This window comes from Endocarpon pusillum (assembly GCF_000464535.1).
Source record: "Endocarpon pusillum Z07020 unplaced genomic scaffold scaffold1323, whole genome shotgun sequence".
NCBI lineage: Eukaryota > Fungi > Ascomycota > Eurotiomycetes > Verrucariales > Verrucariaceae > Endocarpon > Endocarpon pusillum.
In genome coordinates, this window is record NW_006915997.1 from 166,423 (window position 1) to 189,756 (window position 23,334).

The following is a 23,334-nucleotide window of genomic DNA, read 5'->3' on the forward strand; positions in this document are numbered from 1 at the left end:
GTTGCCATGATAATGCTTGTACAGAAGACTATGCATGGGTAGAAGAAGCTGGGCATGAAGCCAATTGCGGGTGGTGACAGCGCAGATGAATGTGCTAACGAGTGTCAGATCATCTATCCGTGCAGTAGCATTTTTAGGTGAACAGCCACAAACCAGGCGTCGGCGTCAACCCACTGCCTCCTGTGACCACCACCAAAAAAACTCGTTCTGTTCAACAATCCCCTACTTCAGATAATTCAGTGAATCTTTTCCTTGAACTTCCGACAACCCCTCCGATCTCGTTGTGCCTCGTGCAACAGACCACTTCCGAGCGGTGAACTTTGTTTGGTACACGACTGCCTCGAACCATTCTCTGACCCCAATTTTCGAACCACGACCAGGAACAGACTCCATTACATCCTAACAACTTTATGATGCACAGACGATAGCGCAACAGCGAAAAGATCACTTCAATCGAAAAGCATAGCTTCGGTCTCCAATATATTTCCGCCTTCTCAGTGGTGTACCGAGTTATCAGTTCCAGCCTGACTGTATACTTGTGAAGGCTCAGCACCTAAAATTGCTCCACTCCAGAAGACGAAACAGACGCGCATCTGCATTCGACATCAATCTTCTTGTGCATCCCGTGAAAGCTGTAAGGAACGAAAGTTGGATGGGGCCCGGTAGCTAAAATCATACGTTGAGGGAAGAGGAGAAGAAACGAGAAGGAAGGGCAAGATGAGAAATAGACGAGCTGACGTGAATTTGCTTTATCGTCGGTATCCGCAACGAATGAGATAGATCAGGCAAGAAGCTGGTCGACAGACGGTCTGTCTAGCGTACCAAACGAATGAGCTCTAGACCTTGGCGTTGTTCTCGCAATGTCAGCCAATATTGCCCATGCGGTTCATATACCGTCTCCATTTGATCATCAGCAGCGTATTCGAAACTACTTCCATGCTCATCACAGAACAGATGTCACATCATATGAAACATTGCCACTTTATGGAGCTGCGCATGGATATGCAAGCACCATGTCCATGGTGCCGCGCCAGTATGCATTCCCTGCAATCTCTGCTATGCCACAGGAAATATCGAAGAAAGGGACGACTGGGCTCAGCTTTACAGAGCATGCATTACGCAGGAAGACGCCGAATGGAACCATTGCAGGAGGATACGATGCAACTCCAGTGGACAAAACGATTCCTCTTCCTGCCACGAAGCACATCTTGGTTTCCTTGCAGGAACCCGCCGGCATCGTCTCTCCACGATCATGTTTGCCAGAAAGAAGCTGGCAGGACAGAGCTGTGAACGCCCCAACCTTCCTAGATTCCCGTACAAACTCTGGGCTCACGGCGAAACAGGTCAGTCCGTTTGCACAAATCAACCAATATCCCACCACTCCATCGATGACCAATTATGAAAGATGGGAGTTTCCAGGCGGATTAGACTCTGTCTTAAATCAAACTCTACCAATGCAGCCAAGCGGTCGCTTTTACTTGCAGCATGGGTCGTCTATCCCAACGGTACTCCCAACAAGCCTGCAAGCATATCCAGGGCCTACAGCCTCAGCAGGAAACGAGTTCTTTGGCCGATATTCGCCCAACGAAGCGTTTGTCCCATTTCCCTACTGGCCAGCTCCAGTTCGTGACCACCGCTATTTCCCAAATGCTTCTGCCCATGGTTGGGCTACCAACAAGCACGCACCGCAAAATTGGATGACATTACAAACTCATCCTCAACCATCACAAGTGGATTTTCTAGGGCCCGGAATTCAAGCAAGTCATTCCAGAGATACCGGTGGCTTTGGCCAAACGCCTAGCGACTCTTTCCCACCTAGCTATGGCATGACGCAATCAGGAAGACTGCCTCCCAGCAAGGAAGATCAACAAGGATGTGGATTGCAAGATCTTTCAGTGTATAACACATCCGGTCCATTTTCGCCGTCGAACAATCACCCAAACAGCCTACAGAAGCCTCTCTCAGACTTTAGTCCCTATTCTGACCATGCTGCCTTGCGGGAGAAAATATTTAAATGGGCTCACGATGTCTACGTCAATCTACTCAGCTCAATTCACAAACACCGGCAGTTTAATACGGTGAATGGAAATGGCTCCGCTCGCCGCTCTTCGAAGCTAAACATATTCCCTAGGCCGCCACGGCAGCCTGGATCTGATTTCTCTACTGTGAGAAAGAATGACGAGAACTCGTCGCAAAGACTTTTTCAAGCGTTGCCCACAAGTATGTCGAACTCCCAAGCAACACCAGCTCTGAGACAGAGACCTCCTCCATCCGGAAGTATATGCTCGCCGTCACAAAGGCTATCACGTCAATGGTCTGGAGAGGGCGGACCGAGGCCGAGCGCTGGTCGGATGCAATCATTCTCTGAGTATTACCATGACAGATATGGTGGTTTGCCGAACAAGGTTCAGGGCAATTTTCCCGGGACATTGTCAAGAGAAAGTGCGGACCCTTCTCCTGAGCGGTTGGCCGCGCTGGCTGCCCTGGATGTGCTGGTAGAATCTTGTCAGAAGAGCAGCCGAAGCTGGATCGAGGGAATGCTCCTTGCAGGTTGCTTGGCATATGGCCTGGGTGATTATACACAAGCACTGAACTGGTATCAGAACGTTCTATCCCGAGATTCGTCTCACGTGGAGGCCCTTTCAAACCTTGCAGCCACACTACTGGCTCTCAATCGACGAGAGGAGGCTCTGCAGCATTGGAAGCAGGCGGTGAAGCTTCGGCCGAGCTATTTTGAAGCTGTGGAGCACCTCATCGGTCTGCTGTGCGCCAACCAGCGAACGCTCGAAGCGGTCAAGATCATTGAGTTTGTGGAGCAATCACTTAGAATAAGCAAGCAGGGTGAATACCTGCACGGACTCGAAACCGCCAGCGAAGGCGAGAGCGAGACAAAAAGCCGATCTTCTAGCGACTACAATCTGGAAGCATGGGATGCCGCGACGTTTGACTATGACGAGAATGAGAAGTCTCCAATGTTCGACTTATCTTCGCGCGATGTCGAAAGCCCAGGATTTGGTTCAAGTGGATTCGCTATACCGGGGTCGGAGAATGGCCGAGTTTTGGCCTTGATCCATGCCAAGGGGAACATGTTATATTCACTGAATGACAATAAAGGTGCTGCCGCTGCCTTCGAAGATGCCATCTTGATTGGGTCTGGGAGGCGGCGAAACGGAATCCGGGGTCTCATTAGGGAAATTCTGACCGCATTTTCTGACGATTCAAACGATGGATACCTGCAGAGTTCTCGAGATCCGCCCAAGGAGCCCATACTACTCTACCCAGAGAAAGCACTGCTAACAGCAAAATTGATATTCGGGCCACAAGGTCGGCTGCCTGGCCTGGAACATGTTCCCCATGGTCCGAACAGTCAAAATGAGAAGGCCGCTGTATCGACCACCAGCAATTCGCTGCTCTCTTTGGCTAAGATCTATCAAGATGGTCTATCGAATGCAGGTGCAGCGAACGGACCTAAGACTGCTACCGGAGTTCGGGACATACTTGCTTTGTACTATCTATCACTGTCGTTGCAGCCGAGCCCGTCGACTGCAAACAATGTTGGTATATTGCTTGCGAGCGTTCAGCAAGTCGTCCCACACCGTCTTTCACCAAAAGCAGTGGCAAATCAAGCGATCAATATCCCAGGTGTGGTAGCAGGTAGTGGCGTTGCATTGGCGCTATCATATTATAACTACGGGTTGAACCTCGACGCACATCATGCACACCTCTATACCAATCTGGGAAGTTTGCTCAAGGACATTGGCCAGCTTCGAGCTGCCATCAAGATGTACGAGCAAGCGGTCAAGTGTGATCCCAACTTCGACATTGCCTTGGCCAATCTTGCCAACGCCGTGAAAGACCAAGGCATGGTCGCTGACGCCATCGGCTACTACAAGCGAGCAGTTCACGCCAATCCGGAATTTGCAGAAGCCGTCTGTGGCCTTGCCACTGCTCTCAACTCTGTTTGCAACTGGACTGGGCGAGGTGGTGTATACGCTGGCAACGGTGATAGAGATCGTTGGCACGTCGATGATAAGGGAGTCCTCCTGGATCCGACGCTCACTCGCCAAGGTACGGGCTGGATGAATCGGGTGGTCGAGATAGTTGATAAGCAACTGAAGGACGGAGTTTCATGGGGCCGGCACTGTCTCACTCCCGGCTTGATCGAGCGATTGTGCCAACAACTTACTCATCTCGACCACGCTGCAGGGCATCGCAACACCATGCAGAAAAGATCGACAATCCTCAAAGCTCTCCGAGAATGGTCAGGTCAAGATTGGGAAGGCGCTCGCATTGTTCGCTTGATCGAGTCTGCGATCCGCCGGATTTGCTGGCAGTGGTATCAAGATCGATACCATGACGGCAAGATCTACACGGAACATCGCTATGCTCGACCCGTGCTTCCGGCCTCGTTGACGAGTCCTAATGCTCCGACTGTGTTGCCCTTCCACACCTTCACTGCTCCTCTTTCGGCGAAGCAGATTCGACAGATCTCTCAAAGAAATGGGCTCCGCATATCTGTCATGAGCATGCGCTCATCTTGGCCACCAACAGCTGTGTTACCTCCACCGGCACCTCCCCATCCCCATCTCAAAGTTGGCTACGTTTCGAGCGACTTCAATAACCACCCTCTGGCTCACCTGATGCAGTCAGTGTTCGGTCTTCACAACCCCCGACATGTTCGCGCCTTCTGCTATGCCACGACACCGTCCGATAATTCTGTGCATCGTCAACAGATCGAACGCGAGGCTCCGGTCTTCTACGACGCGTCATCCTGGAATGTTGAAAAGCTGGTGAAGAGAATTACTGAGGATGGCATTCACATCCTTGTCAACCTCAACGGCTACACCAGAGGAGCGCGGAACGAGGTCTTTGCCGCGCGGCCTGCTCCAGTTCAGATGTCGTTCATGGGCTTCGCAGGCACACTCGGCGCAGACTGGTGTGACTACATCTTAGCAGACGAAATCACGATTCCGTCCAGTACTCTATCTCCGTCCAGGCGAAACGTTACTCTGGAAGATCGGCTGCGGGCTGAGTCGTTGGCCGAAGATGAAGAAGACTGGGTGTATTCAGAGAACATCATCTTTGCCAAGGACACATTTTTCTGCTGCGACCATCGCCAGAGTGCACCAGATGCGAAGAACGGCCCACCACCTCGAGATGCCCGCAGCAGGCAACGAGCATGGGAAGATGAGCAAGCACGGCGATGGAAATTGAGGAAAGAGCTCTTTCCCGCTCTCAGCGACGATGCGATCATCCTCGGCAATTTCAACCAGCTGTACAAGGTTTGTCCACAGGGTTCTTCCCAATGATCTGCCAGGCCTCTAACAGTCTATGTTGTACAGATCGACCCCTCAACCTTCCGTCTCTACCTCCGCATCCTCAATGGCCTCCCCAACGCTATCCTTTGGCTCCTCCGCTTTCCAGACCTGGGCGAACAGCATCTCCTTGCCTTCGCGCGCCGGTGGGCTCCTCTCCACGTTGCATCCCGTATCGTTTTCACCGATGTTGCTCCCAAGGGCACCCATATCACGCGCGCCAGCGTTGTAGACCTGTTCCTAGACACTCCCGAATGCAACGCGCATACCACGGCGGCGGATGTAGTGTGGAGTGGAACACCCGTGCTAACGTGGGGGAAGTGGGCCTACAAGATGTGTTCAAGGATGGCAGGAAGTATTGTTAGTAGCGCGCTACCTGTTGGGCCGGAGGGGGATCGCGCCAGAGGGGAGCTGCTAGTGAAGAGTGAGATGGAGTATGAGCAGAGGGCGGTGGAGATGGGCCGAGGGTTACGATACTTTAAGGATACCCAACACGAGGGCGATGACCGGCGGGGGAGAGGTGAGGGCCGGTTGATGGACCTGAGACGCATGCTATGGGAGGGGAGATGGGAGAGTCGGTTGTTTGACACGAAGAGGTGGGTCCGCGATGTAGAGAGAGCTTATCAGCTTGCTTGGTCCCGCTGGGAGAGGGGCGAAGGCGGTGATATCTGGTTGGATTGAGATTCTCGACACACACACACACACACTCTCTCTACATGGGTTATGGTTGCAGCGAAGCCATGACGATTTTAGCGAAAAACTGGTTCAACTCGACAAAGTCGAGCTGATTTGCTACCACTCGGCTGAGAAGGAGAATCGTCCCCCATTCGAACCAGCTTGCTGGTGCCTCGCCCTTTCATTTTCTTCTTTTTGCTTGGGGACGGTGGCCTGGCCTATTTAGCAAGCGTAGCGTGGCGTTGCCCTGTTTTTATGTGGTTGTGCTGTGTTGTGTGCTGCGCGGTTTGAGCGAAAGGGGTTTCACCGGAGGATGCTAATGATGGAATGATTGCTTGGGATCTGGGTTTGCGATCTCAATCCGCTTTGGGGGGGATGGAGGGCGTATCTGCTTCTACGGTGAGAATGGAGATGGGATAGATAGAAGACATTAAGATGACACGATACGATATGATTGATAACGGTCATCGCTTCAGCCTGGCACCGTTTCTGCTTCCTTTTTCTGCTACCCCTTCGGTAGTACAATTTATCCTCAAGTGTGTTATTGCATGCATGTGGACGTCTCGTCGTCATCATCATCATCATCAGATGATTACCAGTCCCGAGTGCCTACCAAAATGAATAGCGTGCAAAAAAGCATGCTATGTATCATGATCCACAATCACTGCCAGCCGCCGCACCCAGACCATTCCGACCGAGTTATTCACTCGGCCACTCGTTAATCATTGGAGCTTTCTGGGCTTCAGCCAGCATGCTCCATAACCTCCAATCGTTAATGAGTGTAAGTGCTCCACAATTACCATTTTACACCATCTTATTTATCGAGATTGCCCGCTCCGAGAGTTAGGGCAACGTTTAGCCCGGTCGACGATCTGAACCGCGTGTGCCCACGTCAATCCCTCAGGGTCTGGGTTGTGATGGCCAGGCAACAGCAGGCAGCAACCGATCACGATACTTCCCTTTCGGGAAGGTCGGCGTGTAGTGCGTGTGCTTGGCTTTCGTATTCATGCGGGACTCTTGAACAGGGCGAAGAGGGGGTAGTAACTTAGTAGTGATTCCAGACAAAAAACATATAAGAACTTTGATTGAGTCCCCTTGGGCAGGCGTTTTTATGAAGTTGTTTTGTTCATACTGAAGCCATCATCATCATCGATTCTTCAGAGTGGGGGAAAAGAGGAGAGCGTGTGCACGTTTATCAATCACCCTACTTATCTCATATCTCCAACTTCAATAGTTCCTCCTTCTGCTTCTTTATAAGATACACACCAGTAAAAAAGGACAAGCCATGCCTCTCTCCCACTCCTCCTTGATAACGCCGTGTCTCTGGTTCGACCATGAAGGCGAAGAGGCGGCCAAGTTCTACACGAGCATCTTTCCCGATTCGGAGATTGGCCAGGTTTCTTATTACACCGAGGTTGGTTTTACCCTTTTTTCTTGGTGGGTTTTGGCTGTGCATTATGGGATTTATACGGCGGCGGGGGATATACCTGAAATCTCCCTTATCCTCCTTCGGTTACTACCTTTCTGTCGGAGGCTTTCTGTCCCTAAGTCTGGCGATGTGTCTCTGGTCATTATGTGTGAAATAAGACGTGGGATCCAGACGGGATGATACGGCCTATCCAGGTCTGATGATTGTGATATACGCACCAGTTCAGAGAGAGAAAGAGCTACGCAAGATCGCTCCATTGTCATACCAACGCATGAAAAGAGGCAATGGGGGCTGGCTAACAATAGCACCCCTCACGTACAGGCCGGACATGACCACCACCATCAACCCGCCGGCAAAGTCCTGACTGTCAACTTCACGCTCTCGGGGACCCCCTTCCTCGCCCTGAACGGCGGTAGTCCCGACCCAAACCCCGACTCTAACCTCAACTTCAAATTCACCGAAGCCATCTCCTTCCAGATCGACTGCAAGGACCAAGACGAAGTTGACTACTACTGGAGTAAGTTGCTGGAGGGAGGTGGAAAGGAAGGCCATTGTGGGTGGTTGAAGGATCGGTTTGGGGTAAGTTGGCAGGTTGTGCCAGTGCAGTTGAAGGAGTGGCTTGGCGGGAAAGGGAATGGGGAGGGGGGTAAGAGGGCAATGGAGAGGATGATGGGAATGGTGAAATTGAATATCGAGGGGTTGAGAAAGGCGTATGAGGGGACTGGGTGAGGCGGGTGAGGCGGGTGAGTGATAATCGTGATGAGATGTAGTGCGCGAGTATGGTTCAAGAGTGAAGGGCCGCTGGTGAGATCGGTAGCTGCGAGTTAGCTGTCTCCTTCGGAATGAAATCAGCTTTTTTCAGAGCATCCCGCTGTGTCGCCCATATGGGTTCACCTAGATCGATTAAGGTTGACCCAAACTCTGTCAAGACCTGTGAGATTTCTGAGCTGTTCGGTACTGGTCTTCCTTCTGGCGTTGGTGTTTCCTGATAAGCGAACGTGGCTTCTCTCCAATCACTTTTCCATCCCGTGACTGCAGAGATTGCTGTCGGGTGAATGGGATTGACATTAGTGGCAATGAGATAGAAGGAACTTCGCTGGGCGTGTTTCTTCTTTGGTTTGAAAAGTTGGATGTCGGCAAACTTGCTGAACTGAAAGAGCAATTTGATGGAGTCCCAAGCATCTACCTTGTGTAGGAGGATGATCATGGTGCCACCGGGCCGAATGCGCTGCAAGGCTAGGATCAATTGACTGCAAATCAATCGAAGGGCTTCGTTAGACTCTCGATAAGTAGCTCGTGCGTGCGTGCGTAGTACCTGGCCGTCGCAGAAGACCAGATCGAAAGACTTGTCTAGGTATGGGCGTTGGCCGGGCAAGAATTTGGAGTGATCTGGATGGTCTTCGGGGATGTCTTCGGTACAAAACTCTGACCATAGCATGGTTATGTCAAGTTCTATAGCTTGAACACGTTTGTCTCTGGATCCTCGCCTGATTAAGAGTGCATGACCGCCATCTTCTTTAGGGAGAGTTACGCCGGACACGTGAGCGCGGGGGCTATATTTCAGTGCCGAAGCTGAATATCCGCCAGGAGCCATGCAAAGATCAAGCACTTCAGGAGGTTTCTTTTGCAGAGTGAGAACACCGGTAGTAGCTTGGAGTTCATCGCCAATTCCCTGCATCATCTTGAAAAGGCGATAAGCATCTCTGTCGCTGGCTTGGTCTGCACGTTCGCGTTGGCGTTTGAAGTAGGTATCACCTTCTTCCTTGTTGGCCCAACCCTGGACGAATTTAATGTGACAGTTTTTCAATGAAAGATGGATATCTGAGGAAGAATTGCGGATGAATCCTCTGAACTCACCTTGTCTCTCAATTCGGCCAATTCGCGAAATGCCAGCGATCGCTCCGCTAGGAACTCCCTAAGCAGCCGTCTTAAGGACTCAATGCTAGTTTCATCATTGCTCTCCATCTCACTTTAATAAGCGATGTTACTTGCTTCTGCTAGGTACAGAAGGTGACATCTGATAAATTCTTTCTTGAACGAGATTTCTTGCTCTGGGTTTAACACAGTGAATAGGCTTCTTTAACCATCAAGTGTCCCCAAACCTCCAGTTAGTATAATATAAGATGTTGGAAATTATGCGACCCTCTTTATTATGATCTGTTGAACGCAAGAATACAGTTTGGCCCCAATTTGCTACCCGTTTCACATGCGTTTTGTTACAGACATATTACGCGTTCTTCCTGAGCCTTGCATGTATTTTTGGTATCTACGTTTCACGCTGTTTCGCTTGATATAATAACCTTGTACGTATAAATGCACTCTCTGCGCAGCCATTTAGATAGAACAATTTGCTATTTCAACATACTATTACAGATGAGTCAGCACAGTTTATCATGATCTCATACTGAGTCTGATAGTCTGAACTGTGGATGTGTCTAGAACGATATCCTACTGTCGTAGCTGCAGCGCCACATAGCATCACGAACTAGTACTACCAGACAGGATCCACAGGATGAATGTGTCTTGGTCCTGGTAGCAATGCTGATGTTGGATGGCGGATCCTCCATCTCCAACTTCGGCAGCGCTACACCCTCTCCACATTCCGTTTTATTTAACGAGCCAGCCCTGATCCATGCCCTACGATTCCATCCATATCAAAACAACAACGGCTTTGGTATGGGTCTTCGCGAATGACGCAATCGTCGTTAACAGGATGCAGACTGCGACGCATACAAGCCCAGACCATGACTCAAAAACACTTTCGAACATTGTAGGGAAAAGGCAGGAATTTAACTGAATAGACTCCATCAGGGTTTCGTGCTTAATTATCAAGGAATACTAGCAGGTCAAATGAGTGTGGTCTGGTGCCTGCTTCTGCATTCTGCACAGGATACCTATGAGCTCCGACTGATGTCCACCTGCCGCATTTGCCACGACAGTCACGGCCCCATTCCCACGACTCTCACAGTTCTATGCTCAACCTCAGCTTCAAGTCCTCCCTGACGCCCAAGGTAGGTAAAGCTACAAGCTGCCACTGCTGGTTCCAATCACCATCTTCGGGTAGGTAATGATTGGAACCTTATTTTCAGCCCCGTTACCTTGCAGATCGAGGACATTACCCGGATACTCGACGCTCTCAAATCTGTCGCCGATAGTCAGCTTGCTATATCATGCAACGAAGGTGTGCATAGTGAGGGAGAAACGCACGTTGCGTAATCGACTCCGTTGACTGTTTCAATGGTTCCAATCCAGCGAATACTGCCGTCTAGCTGGCAGAATTTCTTGGACGTTACACCGTTGGGGGCTGCAGACAGTGTCAGCACGCAACAGGACCGGGCGCGGCCTCTGATTTGCATTTCCTTCCGAATTTCACGTAGTGCACATACCTTCATTTGCGCTAATAGCCGTCCCCGTTCCATTGTTCAAGATGACATACTCATTGTTGTCCACTTGAGCTACAAGCCAGGTCTGATGGTCGTTCCACCCCTTAGAATTCCTGTCATTCTGGTTATGTAAGAAATTTTTGCCGATGGAATGAGAAAAACATCAAGGACGCACCAGCCGACGATAGGGGTCCCATCGGCTGCGCCCCCAAGATATAAGTCGATGACGGTACCAGTGGCACGACTTCTAAGTCCGTAGAATCCGGGCCCGTGCCAGCCCGACTCTTGAGTCTGTAGGCAAGCCGCATTTGTGCTCAGGCACAGACCAAGCAGTGATGGTAAGAGGGTTTTAGAGATATGCATACTGGCTTAGTCTTTACTAGAAGTGAGATTGGAAAGAAGAATTGATGACAAGTTTGAGCCAGATCTGGGGGGAATTGCTCAGAATTTATGTTCACCACTATAGATTCCGTAGATTACCGTCGGATCAACACCCTAATTTTACAAAGTCGGGTTGTCTCTCGTTCTGCAAGTGCTTCCATGATCTTGACTATGCTTCGTAGGCCCACAAATGTTGTGTTGATGCATAATATGCACATACTTAGCAGAAGCGGTTCCTGGGCGTACAGCGTCGGCAGGTCGCCGCGGAAAAGAAGGGACTGATGGTCGGAGATGTAGGATGAGGCGTATGATTTGACGAACTGAGCCAACCAAGAGAACTGCTTCTGTACCTAGCAATGTGATGCCCGCATCGCGTCCCCACCACACAATCAATCGATACAAGTTAGATGGAGAACTTACCAAGAAGTATTACGTAGTACCTGCGTTAGAACTCTTGGGTATTTCTCGGAAGGAAGTGCCGCGTGTGGACGACCAATCACATTTGCAATGCCCTACAGATGATCGTCTCCATCAGACACGCGCAATTGACGACATATGAGACGTTTAGGATGCCGACCTCAAAGCTAGTTGCAAAGTGTGTGCTCAAGGGAAAGGATTACCAGCCAAGAAGAAACCAGAACCTGCCGACTAACTAGTAGTAACATTGAACCTTTATGCGGTGCGACCCGTTCCGACTTCGCTCTTGAGCTTAAGTGGCGCCCGGCGACGGAATGGTGATATTGTACGTTGCAAAATTCTTGCGAATTCCTTGGCGCTAGCCTCGAATTGCTGGCGCCGCGGAGCAGATTGTGATGAGGGCAGAGGATGGCCATTTACCACCTAATTATCGTAGTAGAATGCCCAGAATGGCCTGGATGGTAAAATAGATTCTCTTGTGACTTTGCTGTCGTAATTGTGAATAGAAAATCATGGTGTTGAATTGTGAGAAGCGTTTGAATGTAAAGGGAACTTTATAACGTCTTTGTGACGCAAATAGAGATACTCTGAAGGAAGAGAATATCAAGGAGGAGGATATCCTCTTTCTTATTAATATTTCATCTAGTTATAACAAGTAATAAGGTCATTTCACTACAGTTGATATTAAAAAGTATAATTTGCTTACTACGAACTTAACACTAAACGCTAGCAGTTGATACAGGGCAAGTTACGGATGTTAATAAGGTCTATCAGCAATTTCTACGTGTTTTTCGTGCATGGGGACCTATTCTTATATCTCACCGCAATTCTGCCCCGTGGCGCCAGCAATTCGAGGGTTGCGCCAAGGATTTGCAAGAGTTTCGCAACGCATAATATACTTAGTACTACAGTATGTCCGACCGCGCTCGCGTGGACCTCAATTTGGCCGATTTCCTCAACAATCTGGAGTCCTATACAGCTCCTCAGATCTGGTAGTTATGGAATAAATTGCCAGCCGAGACGTGGTGCAACGCCGCATAATTGTGTGTACACTCATTGTTCAATGCCATCACAACTCGAATAAATGCATGTTGTTATGTGCGCCGAGCATGCCAAGCCCATGCCAAGCGTGTACCCTGCACACGCTATGAAGGCCAGGAGGGCTCTGGTAGATTGTACGTTGTTCTGTGCATCAAAGCACTCAAGAGGCTGGCCTACTACTTGTATCCTTCTTCTTGTACATAGATTCTAGTTCTTCGCGCTCAATAAGTCAATCCTCTGACCCCCTACTGTTCTATTGCCCTTGCACTCTCTTGGGATCCTAACACATGTACATTAGTTTCCACGCTGTGCTTCTTTCCAATAGGCAAGGAGCATTTTCTGTCACAACGAGCTACTGATGAAAGCGATCACCACCCGTACACTTCGAAATCACAACTCGGAAGAAGATCACGATATCCTGGCGGCCTGTGCATTTCAGACACCCTCGTCTCATCGCGTATCCCCTTCGTCCCCGCTGTGCCAATTAGCGTACTTGGCGTAAAATAAGCTTTTTTGAGCCGCATTCTATCGTCATGGCCCTCCGCAGTTGCTTTTTGTTTTGAATTTTCAGCCACCAACCATGCTACGACCACGTCGAGATACGCAAATTCCTCTGAGATACAGAGATAAATCACCTCCGCGACTCTTAAAAAACAGCAACCAGCGAAAAAGACGCAGAATTGACCCAGAAAAGGTTGATCGGAATAATGTCGATCAAGCCTTGGCAGTGATTGCACCTGCGCCAGAATGCGCAAATGAACCACCGAGACTCATTTCAACAGAACTCCCTCAGTTTAAGGCCAATTACGTTGAAAATCGAGATGGAGCTCCTCGATATACTGGTCTATCGGCATTGGGCTTTTTCAAGCTCTTCTTTAGTGATTTGGTGGTGGAAATCCTCTCTAAAGAGACCAATTATTACGCCGAATATCATCTTCGACATCCTTCATTTCCTTCTCTTTCTCTCCCGTCTGACTCTCACTGGGTACCTACTACACCGGCAGAGATACGGGTATTTCTGGGCATACACCTCCATTTTGGCTTGTACCAATTGAAAGTACGAACAGATTACTAGAAAATTCACAATCTTGGTCAACTTATGAGTCGAAATCGATTCGACCTCATTCATCGTTATTTCAGTACACATAGTGCTCCTCCTCCTCTAAACGCACCCTGGTTCTATCGAATTCAACGTGTAGCTGACCTCATTCGAACTGCTTATCAAGATGCTTATTATCCCTCCTCTTATATCGCTATTGACGAAGCTATAGTCGCCTTTTCAGGCTATTCAAGAGATATAATTAAGCTAAAGAACAAGTCTATTCATACAGGGTACAAACTATGGTATATTAGCGATCATAGTTATATCTAGAGCTGGCTATTTCACTCTCGAATAGAGGGCGTTGAAACGCTCGAAAAGGGTCAAAAAACGAGCTGGCCGCGCCTGCGCTCCGCAGGTCATACAGAAAGCGTCTCTTTAGCACCCACATTCACACTTGTTCTACGTCTAGCTAAACAGCTTCCGAAACAGCTCAAATTCTGCATCAATTTAGATAATCTCTTTCTAAATGTACCTGTTACGTAGTGCCTTTTAGCTATAGGGGTCTATTGCATGAGTACAACACGCAAAAAGGCTGATGGCTTTCCCTCTGATCTTCAGAGTTATTTTGATAACAATAACAAGCTGTTATAAGACTCTACTATAGCAGAAGTAGTAGATGACAACGTTATATGCTTTATTTGGCAAGATAATAAGGCTGTAGGCGCTATTTCGACTGCTCATAGTCTTGATAGACCTAAGGATAAAATTCAACGCCTACAGAGATGCCCAAAACTGACTTCTGAAAATGAACGTATTCTACACCCTGTTTTTAATGGTCAACCCTTTAAAAAGCTCTTTATACCAAAGACTATTGACGATTACAACCATTATATAAAGGGCGTAAACTAGGCTAATCAACTACGCGTAGGCTTTACGTGCTATAAAAAGAAGAATTATCAAATGTAGTAGCCCTTATTTTTCTTCCTTATTAATGTTGCTAATACTAACGCTTATTTGTTATAGAAATAGAGCAATAAGGAGCAAAATCATGATAGTCATAGGACATTTATAAGCGCCTTATACAACTATTTATTACATTTGAATAATCTGAAAAAGGAAAAGAAGGAGAAGAAGAAGAAGGAGAAGAAGAAGAAGGAGAAGAAACAATCTTATCCTCAACCCACAACAGTGTTTAAACGCCACTATAAACACATACAAATGAAAGAGCGTGGCCGGTGCGAATAGGGAAGACTCTATTCACCAGGCTGCCCACGCAAAAGAGCACCCAAGCGCAAATTTAGCGCAGATATTACAGAATTTACTCAAAATAGCGTTGCCAACGGTATTTTAGGTGGTTCTCACACGGCCTATATGTGTAGTAAATGTCAAATTTGGCTTTGTATCGAAGGGGAATGTTGGCAACGATATCATCACTCAATTGGAGTCAATTGCTAGATAGAATGGCCTCAATTCGCTCGAAACAGGTGTTTGTTGACATTTTGAATCCCTTATCAGTGATCGACAGCGCTAATTGGCACAATCTACATCCCTGTCCGGGGACGAAGGGGATAGTATACAACTTATACACGGGTAAGTGTTCAAACTCCATCGGGCCAATCCATCCTTCGAAAGGACAGCTCCGGCTGTCCCTCCCTGCCCGTTACAAGAACGATGTCCTTCAAGATGCGCACGTTTCCATCTCGCCTTTTCTGCTCCTGTCCCTGCCCCTGTCCCCCTCCGTCACCGGGGTCCATCTTTAATATCGCAGGTCGAAATCTAGATTGTAAACACGTTACAAGTAACTCTCTTTCCTCACGCCATGATTCAATGTATGGGTCCTTGGAAATGTACAACGATGCGAGGTGCACCAGGGCGATAACCGCATATATAAGCAATACACCAATGGAGATCAGCATGGACGTAGACAGTCCAGACGTGGTGTAAAGCCCATAGCTGTAGCCTGTCATAGACGTTTTCAGGAGAAATTCTGTTCGATTCGTTGCTGATGTCCTTGCCGCCGCTGCCATATCATTTTGGCTCAAATCTCCACGAATCTTAAGAAATAGATCTTTGCTGGAAATGGAGAGGGGTACGGTGCTCGAGCCGATGTGGGCCATCTTCTCCGCGAAGAGCACAGATAAGACTGTCTCCAACTTCACAGGCACGTTTTTAGTAGCCTCTCCTAGGTGCATAAACTCTTCAAATGCTGTCGTGTTTGTTTGAGATCCTGCTAGGCTCTCGACCGACTGCTGCGCCCATTGAGAGTCTATTGTGACTGTTTGTCTCTTATACTCTTGGTCGATGAGCGTCAAAGAATCCAACGCTGGAATCATGCTGTCGATGATATAGTAGGTACCTGTATAGCTCGTCGAACTATTTGATTCCGCCCATTGTGCTTGGATCGTGCAGGCAAAATCTTGAGTATTTGTAGCTGTCCCAAGCCTGATGACGGCGCCAATGGAGGCATGTAGTGATGGTGAACTATCAAATGGGACCCAGCGAAATTGCGGTTGTGTCTCATCTTCGAAATCATCGTTGAAAGAGATGGGCGGCATCTTTAGTGAAGTTGGGGCGTATCTGATAGCAGGAAATTCAACCGAGGACGTGTTGAGTTGTTTCTCCCAGCAAGCCGTTGAAACGGCTGGTTGCATAGCGCTCACAAACCAGGACACGTCTTTGTATGAGCATTGAGCCGGGCTCCATGTTCTCTTACACCTGGCAGATTGTGACGGGAAAGTCAAGAATCGGAAATGATTAACCATGTCCCCGATAACAGCGTGCTGAACCGAGGCGACAGTAAAATTTGGTTCTGAGGGCCCTACAGAGCCTTTGACTCGGATGTTCATGGATCGTAGCGACGAGATGCCCGGTACATTTATATGCTGAGGGGACGCCGCGGCTACACCTGTGGTTGTGTGTCCCCAGTATGAGAACAAGTTGGCTGCAATTGAATCCCAGACCATAGAATTTAAACATCCTAGGCTGGAATGGTTGCAGATTGAAGGATCTGAAGGAATTGCTTGAAGACTTGAAGGCCATAATAAGTCGCTGCTGGTATTAAGTGTCATAACAGCCTCTCCAGCAGGCCAGACACCAAGCCTTGGGATCAACGCTGTTGCCGATGACGGTCTGAGAGTAACCCCAAGCATGGTACATACCAACAGTAGCGGAACAAGCAGCGACCGACGAGGGTATCTGGCAGCACACGTTGCCCGGAGATCTCGTGACCAGAGATAAGACAGGCCCTTGAACTTTGGAACAGCCGTGAGGGACCCGAACGGCAGTTCATGTCCAATAGCCAAGCTCTTCAGCAGCTGGGTAAGCAGTGCTTCGCTAAGTGATGCCAACATAAGCAAGTCATGGACTTTCGTCGTCAACTGCAATGCCAATAACTTTGGTGCATTCTCATTGTAGGTTCCAGAAAGCTCCTTGCCTATCCAGTAACCGTAGAGGTTGAACCACGTGATCACGCCAACTGCTCCAACTGGTACCAAATGGACGAGAACGATGTAGCACGATGGTCTTTGGGTCGCTTTGAAGGGCAAACCATTTTCGACAGGCTTGCTGCTGAGCAAGGTCTTCAAAGATCGCCAAGTTTTGAGAGGTTTGGTGTCGGTACTGGAGACACTGAGATGTGACTTGGTAGTGCTCGTTGGGCCTTTGGAGGCCAATGTTCGCGAGCTCTCGGCTTTAAGCTTATGCCGTTGCAAGGATTGCATAAACCTCCGATATAAGGACCCAAAATTCATTTCACCCCTTTAAACAACAACAATCACATCAACTGCACCATGTCGGGAATACCAGAGGATTCAGCTCCGATTTATGTTGGTAGAGGATGCCTGGGCACCGCAGCAGTTGGAAACGGACTGCGTTGACCCCTGTCGGTCCTTGTTGGGGCCATGTTCACATACCATTTTCCCTTCTCATGCTTATGAACCGGTGTCAGATTATGGACGCCAATGAATGACTGAGCATTAAAGTTGAGATGGTAGTAGGCGGTTACGCGTTATGTGCTGTTCCTTAGCTTGGAGACTGGCCTTCCGCGCAACAAAGCGTTTTCTAATGGGACATTCAATTCGTAATTACTCCGTAGTGTTCAAGGAAATCAGCGGACACGCCCGTGTCTCAAGAGGGTGTCTCAAGAGGGTGTCTTAAAGCGATCTTCAGAATGGATTTGAAAATCCAATGAATTGACCTTAAGCCTGTAATAGTCCGCCGTAGACTCCAAATGGTACTCGTTCTTGCGATGCTGGAGATCTAATGAGTGGCTTGGTAGGCTAGGCAGAACTTTGTATTACATGTCGACAATACTTTCAATGTAAGGAGTAGAGAAGTGTCAAGTTTTCTGAAATTGCCTTTGCAATCCTAGCAGGCCCGATGACTTCAGTATGATTGTCAAACATTGACCAAATGCTCTTGTCGGACCGTATAAGCGCTCATTGGTTGGAAGTTCTACGTCTTGCATTTTGCCTGCTTTTGATTGGTCAATTTCTACTCCTAATTTCGCTGCGCCACATGGCAAATTGTACTTATGTAGTACTACGGCTACAGGCCTAATTTTTCTACCCCCCCTGCTGAAAAGATTAGTATTAGTACAAAACGTACTAGATAGAATTAGGTATAGATGCCTGACAAGTGGCCTAGATAGGACTAGTCTCCGAAATCAAGTTTTTACATTCCATTGGCATCTGTAACTGCTTGACATTGTGTCTACACTACTAAAGCAGCTTCTTAAGAGATAGTCAAAAGATACAGCATCCTATGAAGCATCTAATAGCGCCGTCATATCATCATGCTCATTGATATTTATACAGAATTAGTAGAATGCGTACAGAGTGATATGAGTAGTATTTGCATGATGAGCAAAATTCGTGCAAAATAGTAACAGGGATGCTGACAGGGTGGGGCGTGTAAAAAACATGTTTGTAAGATATTTTGACCAGGGGGGGGGGTAGAAAAATTAGGCCTGTAGCCGTAGTATATCTGCGCGCGCTGCGCCCTATTTTGAGAGAGAACAGAGCCGCTTCTTCATCCAGCTCGACACATAACCGTCCGCATTATCTAAGGTTGTCTCAGGTAGAATTTACGACTATCGCAATATACCACATTTTCCTCATACCTTTCCCATTAATATCTCCACTCTTGCCTGCCCTCTAGGGATAAACCCAGATGTGTGTGATGCGAATTTTCTTTCTAGCCTCAGCCCTCTTTGGACAAAGCCCCATACTGTGCTTCAAATGCGAATAGATGTTCAAGATAAAAAGGCCTTTGAGGTGGCCAATATGCAAGCACATTGTCAGATCTTCAAGAAACTGCAAAGCATCGACTCATCCACCTTGCTCATGACGCCTGCTACAGCTGTCTGGCCAAACACGCTGTTGAGCTGGATGAGCAAGTCCACGGTATGTGGAACTGAAGTACGAGATGAGACTGCTCAAGGCGGGACAAGGTACGAGGTTTTCCTGAGGGCATCCCGTAAAGGCCACCACACCATGGGATGGCTTCCCCGAGACAATGCACAGAACATCCGCAACGAGAACTTCATCACCAGATAACCGTGCAAAGCATACGACCACCAGCTTTTGCCAGAATCCCAGATGCAGATGATAATCCTGCCATACGTACAACTTTGCGAGACATGAGCAATGACCAAGTTCTTGAAGGCGACACATTGGATGTGGACGCAAATGACCGACCGCGAATACACTACCTGGTTGGTTGAGATACTGGACCAATGCAGACCCGCATAGCAACTACAGATCCAATACAGCGCCTTTTTTCCATCGGCAGATGAAAGCAGCAAGATTTAGAGGCACTGCTCTGAGAGTGACGCATCAATCCATAAGGAGATCAAATTGGCGCAGTATCTTGCTTTATTCAGGATCTTCCAAACAGCACTCTTACTTCTTGCGTCCAACTGGAGGAACATCCGATGATATGTTTCCTGTTCTCATCTGGTGAAGTCAGGAAATCCATCTTTCCATAGGCCGGCCATTACCCGTCGTTGGCCGCTTACTGATGCGCCGCAGATATCCACTGGGTGATGCATAGCCTCTACCCCTCGAGTTTTACTGTCTATTGGATCTTTCACCTGGGGTACTCGGGTCGGGGTCGGGGTTGTGCCGTGCTACTATGTACAATGTACTACGAGCCCAAGCTGAAGCTAATTGTGTCACTGCTGTGAGTTGGTGTTCTCCCTGCTCATCTTATGATGATATATTGCCATTTCAATCCTGTACAGGGTTATTTATAACAGGGATGGATATCTATCTATATCTCACACGTATTCCGCTATCCGATACGCCGTACACTTGAGTTCTATATTATAGACTTCCACCGCTAAGAAGCTAGAACTGTTGCACGCCATTCTCAAAACCGACGGCCTTTGTTCTACCACGACTCAGCTATACGCAGCATCCACCACCACCTTCTCCCCCTTCCTCGTCTCCCAAATCTCATTCCCATCCCTATCAAAGACCATCTCAACATGCTCACCCCTCGCTCTGAACACCACGCGTGCCTTGAGCGGCTCAAACGTCTCGATGCCGGTGCTCGTATTCCTCAACGCCTCTACCCCACTCACATCGCTACGCAGTGCCAGCGCCAACAGCTCGGTCATGTTCTCCCATGCGCTCATATGCCATCTGGAGAAAAAGATCGTGTAGAAGATGTAAGATGTGGCAATGCTGGCGTACACGAGGAGGATGAGAACGGAAGCGAGAGTGGAGGTTGCGATTCCAGAGGCTGTGCGGAGGCCAAAGGCATAACCGGTCACGGTGGTCTGGAATGAGAAACGATGATAGGAGGGCGAGGCCGCTGGAGGAGTGAAGATGTGGCCCCCGTTGGGTCTCAGCAATTGATACCTATCGATCATGTTACCTTGGATTGTTGCCGTGCTACTGATATCGGCCATGCGGATTGCTAGGAGTACAGCGAGTGCGGCCTCGATCTTCTCCGCTGAGTACTGGGTTGGGTTTGACGAGTCCGCTGCGGCAAAAAGCTTGTCGAAGGGAGTGGTAGCATTCTGGGCAGGGATGGTGAGAGACGGGTTAGCCAATTCAGCCCAGGCTGGACTGATGCTAACGCGCCGGCCTTGGTACTTGTTGTGGGGTTGCTCCCGCAAGTAGAACTCAGTCGGTTCGCCATTGACCATGTAAGGCAGGTTAAGAAACGAAGATTGGACGGTGGCGTTCGCCCACTGTGCGTCAATACTGCAAGCGAAAATCTCGTCGCCGCTGGACGTTTTGTCGTAAGGCGCTTTGACAAATGCGCCGACGGAGGTCTTGGTGAATGCTGGGCCTGTAAGGTTAACCCATTTGATGGATGATGTAGATGCAGATCCAATATCAGAAGTATTTTCGGCATGACTGACAAGATCTGATCTGGTGCTTCCAGGTGTAAGCGTTGAGAACAGGGGCGCGTTTGTTGAATTGCCACTCTGGCAAACGACGTAGACAACTGGCTGCTCCGCCGGTACCGAAAAAGTGACATCTCTATAAGAACAAAAATCCCATCCTTTACGATTTCCAGAATAGCATCTTGTATTTGCTTGCAGCCATATTTGACGGATTTCATTCACCGCATCAGCAATGGCAGCTGGCTGGATCGTTGCAGCCGTCATTTCAGGCTGATAAAGGGTCATGGGACCGCGGAAGCGCGCACTGAGCGTCCTTACGGAAGCGCGTCCTGGGATCTGCACACTTTCAGGCATTCCATGGATGCCTTCAAGCGTCTCATGGCCCCAGTACTTGAAGAAGTTGTCGGCCAAGGTGTTCCATGTGGTTGAGCTGCCGCATGTCTCCAGCGATGTGCAAGTTTCATTTCCTGCCAAGGAAGGCGATAGGGTTGAGGGCCATAGATCTTCAGCAGTCGCGTTAAGCCAGAAGGACGTTCCACCTCCTGGCCAGTCTCCCAATGTCGGTCTCACCGCAGTGGCTGAAGCCGGCCCAACGGTCACGCCGAGACCAGTGAAAATAACAATGACAGAAAGGACAAGGAACTTGTTAGGGAAAGTGGTGACACAAGCCGCAAGAAACTCAGCAGACCAGAGATAGGATATCTGCTGGAACCGGTGTCCGGCAGTAACTGCTCCAAAAGGTAGTCCATCCCCAAAAACGAGCTGTCCGATTGTGATCGAAAAAACTATATGGCTGAGGGATGCCAACATCAATAACTCGTGCATCTTGGCTACCAACTGTAATGCCAGAAGCTTCTCGGCATCTTTCCCTCTTTGCCCTGTAAGCTCGCTGCCAACCCAGAGGCCCTGAAAGTTCAGAGCCGCGATTGTTACCGCCACCGTTACTGCGAGCAGATGGACAGTGATCGTAAAGCCTGATGAAAAGGAGATTTTGCTGACGGGCACTTTCTTTTTCTCAGGAACCTTTCTTCCTTGAATTGCCTGCCACAACTGCACAGCTCGAGAAAACATTGTGTTTCGAGATAGTGTCGTCAGCTGGGAGGCCTTCTGGTACCCTATATCCTTGTTGTCCATTGTTACTGGAAGACATGTCGAGCTGGATTGGATTCTTTCCGGTTCCATCAGAACTGACGGCTCGAAGAATGATTGCTATATTTCGGAATGTGTTTTAAAAGGGTTCTCGCTCAAATCAAAGTTATATGCTCGAAGCAAACAAATGAACAGCTTGAAACCGTGGGAAGCCTATCTGAGATCTTGAAAGAGAAGACTCACGATCCGTCTGAGCCCTTAGATGGACCTCTGATGGATCAGACTGCGGCATAGCTAGCACTCAATGCGAAGCAAGTCCTTGAGGGTAGCAGGCATGTTGAGAGAGAAGTGCATTTCTCACTGTCTACAGATAGGCAGCTCTGGCTGCGCCTCGATCAGCATAACGAAGTGGAGTAATTGAAGCTCTGGACCCCAAGGACGCTGCAATTAGATACACAAAGCGGTCAGCATACTTGGGGTGGAAGTGTCGGAATACCTGAAACTTGATTGTGCTCTGCTACTGGTGTGCCTGGTGGCGCCGAGATGATGGCTTAGCGGGCCGGCGCTTGGGAACGGGGAAGCCTTCCCCTTGCTCTATAGCCCAGCCTTAATGTACTACATGAGTTAGTACAGTACTAGGTCAAAAGTCTCCGTTCAACCCCACTTTTGCATCAAAAGACATACTTTTCAACTCAAACTAACTATTTTTCCTAGGTAATAAACTATTTAAAAAATATTATTAGGTTGTTCTAAAATAGTAAAAAATAAATTATATATAAAAACTTTTTATCTGGATACCATATAGAAGAGAGAGATAGGAGATAAAGTAGATCCAAAAATTTTAGAGAAATTTTTTGGTGGGGTTGTCATACAAATTTTATTAAAAATAAAATATAATAACTTGATCATTAACTAACTCTTGACTAAGTAGATTAATAATTAAATAATATATAAGAAAAAGTTTTATCTATCAAATTTCTACCTAGATATAAAATTTCAAGTAGTCATGAGCTGTTTTGGTCAAGAAATAGATATTTCAAAGAAACCACTTTACGCGTAAAACACGAGATCAACGGAGACTTTTGACCGGGTACTGTACATGGGAGGTGCCCTGCCCGTGGAGACTTGTGTTGCTGAACGGAAATTCGGTATTAGTACTACGTAGATTGCTGCACATTGAACTCAAAAAGGATCCACCATGAAAG

General features: G+C 48.4%; 6 protein-coding genes across 6 annotated transcripts; 2 read left to right on the forward strand and 4 right to left on the reverse strand.

Annotated features, from left to right (window-relative positions):
* Nucleotides 1-860: 860 nt before the first annotated feature.
* On the forward strand, nucleotides 861-5,996 carry EPUS_03934 (uncharacterized protein; the record flags this gene model as incomplete). Its single annotated transcript, XM_007801689.1, has 2 exons — nucleotides 861-5,282; nucleotides 5,343-5,996. 2 exons carry the CDS (start codon nucleotides 861-863, stop codon nucleotides 5,994-5,996), a joined length of 5,076 nt encoding a protein of 1,691 aa, XP_007799880.1.
* Nucleotides 5,997-7,275: 1,279 nt separating this feature from the next.
* Nucleotides 7,276-8,148, forward strand: EPUS_03935 (uncharacterized protein; the record flags this gene model as incomplete). The annotated part of the gene is made up of 2 exons (XM_007801690.1): nucleotides 7,276-7,404; nucleotides 7,741-8,148. The coding sequence occupies 2 exons, from the start codon at nucleotides 7,276-7,278 to the stop codon at nucleotides 8,146-8,148; spliced, it is 537 nt and encodes a 178-aa protein (XP_007799881.1).
* A 55-nt stretch (nucleotides 8,149-8,203) lies between these two features.
* Nucleotides 8,204-9,384, reverse strand: EPUS_03936 (uncharacterized protein; the record flags this gene model as incomplete). Its single annotated transcript, XM_007801691.1, has 2 exons — nucleotides 8,204-9,196; nucleotides 9,277-9,384. The coding sequence occupies 2 exons, from the start codon at nucleotides 9,382-9,384 to the stop codon at nucleotides 8,204-8,206; spliced, it is 1,101 nt and encodes a 366-aa protein (XP_007799882.1).
* A 1,056-nt stretch (nucleotides 9,385-10,440) lies between these two features.
* Nucleotides 10,441-11,165, reverse strand: EPUS_03937 (uncharacterized protein; the record flags this gene model as incomplete). Its single annotated transcript, XM_007801692.1, has 4 exons — nucleotides 10,441-10,561; nucleotides 10,627-10,723; nucleotides 10,806-10,915; nucleotides 10,978-11,165. The coding sequence occupies 4 exons, from the start codon at nucleotides 11,163-11,165 to the stop codon at nucleotides 10,441-10,443; spliced, it is 516 nt and encodes a 171-aa protein (XP_007799883.1).
* A 4,116-nt stretch (nucleotides 11,166-15,281) lies between these two features.
* Nucleotides 15,282-17,432, reverse strand: EPUS_03938 (uncharacterized protein; the record flags this gene model as incomplete). The annotated part of the gene is made up of 1 exon (XM_007801693.1): nucleotides 15,282-17,432. The coding sequence occupies one exon, from the start codon at nucleotides 17,430-17,432 to the stop codon at nucleotides 15,282-15,284; it is 2,151 nt and encodes a 716-aa protein (XP_007799884.1).
* Nucleotides 17,433-20,083: 2,651 nt separating this feature from the next.
* Nucleotides 20,084-22,111, reverse strand: EPUS_03939 (uncharacterized protein; the record flags this gene model as incomplete). Its single annotated transcript, XM_007801694.1, has 1 exon — nucleotides 20,084-22,111. One exon carries the CDS (start codon nucleotides 22,109-22,111, stop codon nucleotides 20,084-20,086), a length of 2,028 nt encoding a protein of 675 aa, XP_007799885.1.
* Between the last annotated feature and the right edge of the window lie 1,223 nt (nucleotides 22,112-23,334).